At 46.4% G+C, this 5,000-nt stretch overlaps 1 protein-coding gene across 1 annotated transcript in view; it reads left to right on the top strand.

The window, feature by feature from the left end:
• Positions 1-4,811, top strand: part of LOC121942828 (P2Y purinoceptor 14) — a 7,482-nt gene extending 2,671 nt beyond the window's left edge. Inside the window, exon 2 of the mRNA XM_042486097.1 lies at positions 3,662-4,811. Coding sequence (XP_042342031.1) covers positions 3,664-4,698 — 1,035 coding nt within the window. The 5' untranslated portion in view covers positions 3,662-3,663 and the 3' untranslated portion in view covers positions 4,699-4,811. The remainder of the gene's footprint in view (positions 1-3,661) is intronic.
• The last annotated feature ends 189 nt before the right edge of the window (positions 4,812-5,000 follow it).

Consider the following 5,000-nt stretch of genomic DNA (forward strand, 5'->3'; position numbering starts at 1 on the left):
CTAATTCTCACGAAATATATTTCAGGGTACTGCAGAAAGTAGATCTGAATACTGAATAAGTTTTGGTGCTAAAAGTTAAACTTTCTATTAAATCCTAAAATCGTAGAAGCATCTTAAAATCCTAGAAATGTCCTAAAGTCCTAGAAACACTGTAAAATCCAAGAAATGTTCTACAATCCTAGAAATGTGCTAAAAATTCTAGAAATGCCCTAAAGTCCTAAAAACATTGTGAAATCCTGGAAATGTTCTAAAATCTGAGAAATGTGCTTAAATCCTCAAAATGTCCTAAAATCGTATTTGCTAAAACCATAGAAATGTACAAAATCATTTAAAATATCGTGAAAATCTGAGAGATGCCCTACAATCCTAGAAACAGGCTAAAACCCCAGAGATGTCCTGAAATCCTAGATCCGTTACCGATTTACGGTGTGTGGCTGTAGCAGAAAGCAAACTGTCACCGTATTTTATTAAGGGACTGCAGAACGATTTGAAAAGTGAGAAAGTTGTGCCTCGATTGCACAGACACAAACAGCGACGCAGCGAGAGGGACGCATGCAGCTTTGCTTAACAAATTATTCTTGCAAATGTTTTTATCTACACGATCTCTGCGACTATAAGCAGGCTTCCTCCGAACGCTGATACCAGCTCCGGAGAAACGGCATGCAGATCATTGCATCACTTCCTGTGCCCCGGTGGTCAGCTGCAGAGGCCTGAAAGCAGAAGTTGCTGCTTTTCTGCTGCTGATCAGCATCTTGCATCATCTAAATGCAACCAATAAAAGGATGAGTCAACCTCCAGGGACGGAAAAAACAACAGCTCAAGAGAAAAAAGATGATTTGTTTCTGACTCTAAAATCCTGATCTCAGTATCGATTTTATCAGCAGCTCTCACACACTAAGTGCTGAGTTCATCCTGCATTATAGAAACCAGACGGGCGAGATAGTGTCAACTGCTTCCCTCTGATATGAAGTCCATCAAGTGTGAGTGAACACTTAACGGGACTCACACTGTGAGTAGTTTTTGTCCTTTTAGTCTCCATAAGGTGTCAGAGACATAAAACAGCATCAAAATAGAGCTTGTTGATCAAAAAAAGAGTCAAAGGATCCCCCACACCCCCCACAGAGGACACAGCTGAGACACTGATGTCCTCAAATACTAGAAAAAGAAAAGAAATGTTGTGAAGTCCAAGAAGCGTTGTGAAATCAAAGAAACAAGCAAAAATTCAAGAAATGTCCTAAAATTCTAGGAATATCCTAAAATCCACCATATGTCTTAAAATCTAACAAACATCCTAAAATCCTCGAAATGTCTTAAAATCTAACAAATGTCCTAAAATCCACCAAATGTCTTAAAATCTAACAAACGTCCTAAAATCCACCGAATGTTCTTAAATCCTTGAAATGTCCTGAAATCCTCAAAATGTTCTGAAATCCCAGATACCTCCTGAAATCCTAGAAAATTCCTAAAATCCGACAAACGTCCTAAAAATCTGTGAAATGTCCTAACATCCTAGAGACCTCCTAAAATCAATCACTTTCAATCAATTGAAATTCTTGAAACGTCCTAAAATCCACGAATTTTCCTAAAACCAGAGAAAGGTTTTAAAATCCTAGAAACAGGTATGGGGCCGCTGTGACTGGCCCCTGACCTTCAGTCATTTTCTGAAAGTGGCCCCAAAGCGAAACATGTTGAGTATCTCTGCTTTATTAAGTGACAGAAGAAATGAGAGAAATGCAGAATCACGTGTGACGGAGACTCAAACCTGGACGCTACGTGGACGGACGCCATAGATGGCACTGGAACCGCTCGGCCCCCCGGGTCGGGTTTTATAGCAGCGTTTGCTGGAAATTCGTTGGAAATCTGATAAGGTCTGGCGTTTGGTTTCACACACAGACACTCGGAGCCGAATGATTTCCATCTGTTAAAATGTGAAACGTTTCAGCTGCTTCATGTGAGGAAAATGTGCTCAACACAAACACAGGAAGCGAGAGGATCCCTGAAGTCCTCAAACACGGAGCTTTTTAAAGATTTTCACCGGATACGAACTGTTTCTGGGGTCAGATCAGCGCAGCGGAGGACGATTTCACTTGTGGCAGGTGTTCTCGGGGTTACTGATTGGATTCAGGGTACATGTGACAGGATTTGGGCAGCAGAGGTCACAGGTTCGAGTCTGGGTCGGGTCCTCACGGGCTAAAAATACCCGACAGGAACACCACCGGAGGTCGTCCTCCTCTGCGCGTTTGTCTCAGCGGGGATGGAGGCGGACTCAGAGTGTGTGTGTTGGACGAGGATGAATCGGTGGCAGGAGGGAAGTGTGTGTGAGCAGCGGGACAAACGGGCGGTGGAGGTGCTCTGTGTTTGTACACGTGTGCTCGTGTAAACGGAGCGCGGCGTGTTCACTTCATCAACACAAAAGGTTTCGGTGGGAGTTAACGGATCCTCGGCAGAGGAAGCTGCCACTGTGACTCTTTTGTTCATATTTAAATATAAACTCGAGGGGCACCCGGTGACTCAGTGGATCCCCATGTACAGAGGCTGTGTCCTCGCTGCAGCGGCCGCGGGTTCGAATCCGGCCTCGACCCTTGGCTGCATGTCTCCCCGTCTCCCGCTCCCCCTTTCACGCTCACGCTGTCCCGTCAACTACAGACAATAAAAGCCCAATTCTTAAAACATCGACTGATTCAAGAGTTCAATTAGAAAAAAAAGAATAATTTGAAATATATTTCGAATGTTTCTTCAAATCCTAGAGGTGTCCTAAAATCCTAGAAGTGTCTTTTCTGTTGTTTTTTTTACGTCCTAAAATTTGAGAAATTTCCTGCACTCTTAGAAATGTCCTCAAATCTGATAAATATCCTCAAACCCTAGAAATGGCCTAAAAATTGGAGAAATGTCCAAAATATGAGAAACGTCCTAAAATCCTAGACATGTCCTAACATCCTATGTGGCCTAAAATTCTTAAAACATCCTAAAATCTCAGAAATGTCCTAAATTTCTCCTGAAACGGCCTTAAATCCCATAAATGTCCTCAAATCCTAGAAATGTCCTAAAATCCTTGAAACATTCTAAAATCACAGAAATGTCCTAATATAAGAATTTTTCTAAAATCCAATAAATATCCTAAAACGTAGAAATATTCCTAAAATTTTACAAATGTCCTAAAATCCTAGAGACTTATTGAAATTGCTGAAATGTCCTAAAATTTTAGAAAAATCCTAAAATCGTAGAAATGTCCTAAATTCTAAAAAAATTTCTTAAAATCCGGTAAAACCCGAGAAAAGTCCTAAAATCATAGAAATGTCCTAAAATTTAAAAAGTCCTAAAATCTTACAGGCATCCTACAATCTTGAAAATGTGCTTAAGCCCAATAAAGTTCCAAAAATCCCAGAAACACGAGAGGGCCCCTGTGGCTGGCCCCTGGCTTTCTGTCATTTTGCAGAAGTGGCCCCCAAACGAAGGGACTTGAGACTCCCTGCGGTTTCTTAGCCCTCCTGCAGGAGGCGCCGGCTGCTCTGAGGATCTCTGAGCCGCTGAGAATCTGCGGCTCGTTAAACTGATTATTCGGGATTTGTTTTTTTTTTACGGATTCACTTTTTGAAATCGTCTGTGAGCGACTGAGAGAAACGCATGATCTTTATGTTCTGTGTCGTTTTCGTGTTCGCAGTGATGGATCCTCTGAACCCCACCCGCCTCGCCACCAACCAATCGGACTTCAGCAGCGTCTTCACGCTGCAGGTGCTGCCGCCGCTCTACCTGGTCATCTGCATCATCGGGGCGTGTCTGAACGGCGTGGCGGCCTGGATCTTCTTCCGGGTGCCCAGCGACTCGGGCCTGGTGGTCTACCTGAAGAACATGGTGGTGGCCGACCTCCTCATGCTCGCCACCTTCCCCTTCAAGCTGGCGGCTCAGCTGGGCCTCGGCGGCTGGCGCCTCCACGTGGTCATCTGCCGCTACACCTCCGTGCTCTTCTACTCCTCCATGTACGTGGGGGTCCTCTTCATGGGCTTCATCAGCCTCGAGCGCTACGTCAAGATCGTCCGCCACACCTCCTCCTCGTCCTCCTCCTGCAGGTCCAGGTCGGGCGTGCTGTCCGTGCTGCACCTCCTGCAGGGCGTCGGCTTCGCGCGGGTGCTGGCGCTCCTCACCTGGAGCTTGCTGCTGCTCTGCGTCCTGCCCAACGTGGTGCTGACCAGCCGGCCGGCCGACGAGGGGAACGCGCGGAGCTGCATGAAGCTGAAGACGGCGCTGGGCGTGCAGTGGCACAAAGTGTCCACCTTCTTCAGCATCAGCCTGTTCTGGGTGACGCTGCTGGTCCTCGCCTACTGCTACTCCTCCATCGCCTGCCGCGTGTACCGCTCCTACCGCCGCGTGCGCCGCGACAACAGCGACGTCTGCCGGAAGTCCAACCGCAGCATCTTCAGCATCCTGGCGGTGTTCTTCATCTGCTTCGTGCCGTACCACGTGTGCCGCGTGCCGTACACGCTGAGCCAGATGCCGGCGTCCGGCTTCAGCAGGGACACGCGTTTCGTGCTGTTCCAGCTGAAGGAGGCGACGCTCTTCCTGTCGGCGCTCAACGTCTGCCTCGACCCCATCATCTACTTCCTGATGTGCCGCACCTTCAGGGAGTCGCTGCTGCGGAAACTGTCGGGGAGGGAGAGGAGGAGGTCCATAACCACCGCCCAGAGCCTGAGCCACATCTAGGAGGACGAGGAAGAGGTCCGTCCACTAACAGCATCCTGAAATCCAGAAATGTCCTGAAATCCAAAAAACGCCCCGAAATTCTGGAAATGTCCAAAAAATCCAGAAACGTCCTAAAATCAGAGAAATGACCTGAAATCCAAAAAATGACTTAAAATCCAAGAGGTGAGCTAAAATTTGAGAAATGTTGTAAAATTCTACAGGCATGTGTGAGAAACGACCTAAAATCCTCGGCTGTTCTTAAAAACCATGAATGGTTGTAACATTTTTGACATGTCCTGAAATCCAAGAAATGTCTCAATGTC

Source organism: Plectropomus leopardus, chromosome 5 (genome assembly GCF_008729295.1).
Source record: "Plectropomus leopardus isolate mb chromosome 5, YSFRI_Pleo_2.0, whole genome shotgun sequence".
Classification (NCBI taxonomy): domain Eukaryota; kingdom Metazoa; phylum Chordata; class Actinopteri; order Perciformes; family Serranidae; genus Plectropomus; species Plectropomus leopardus.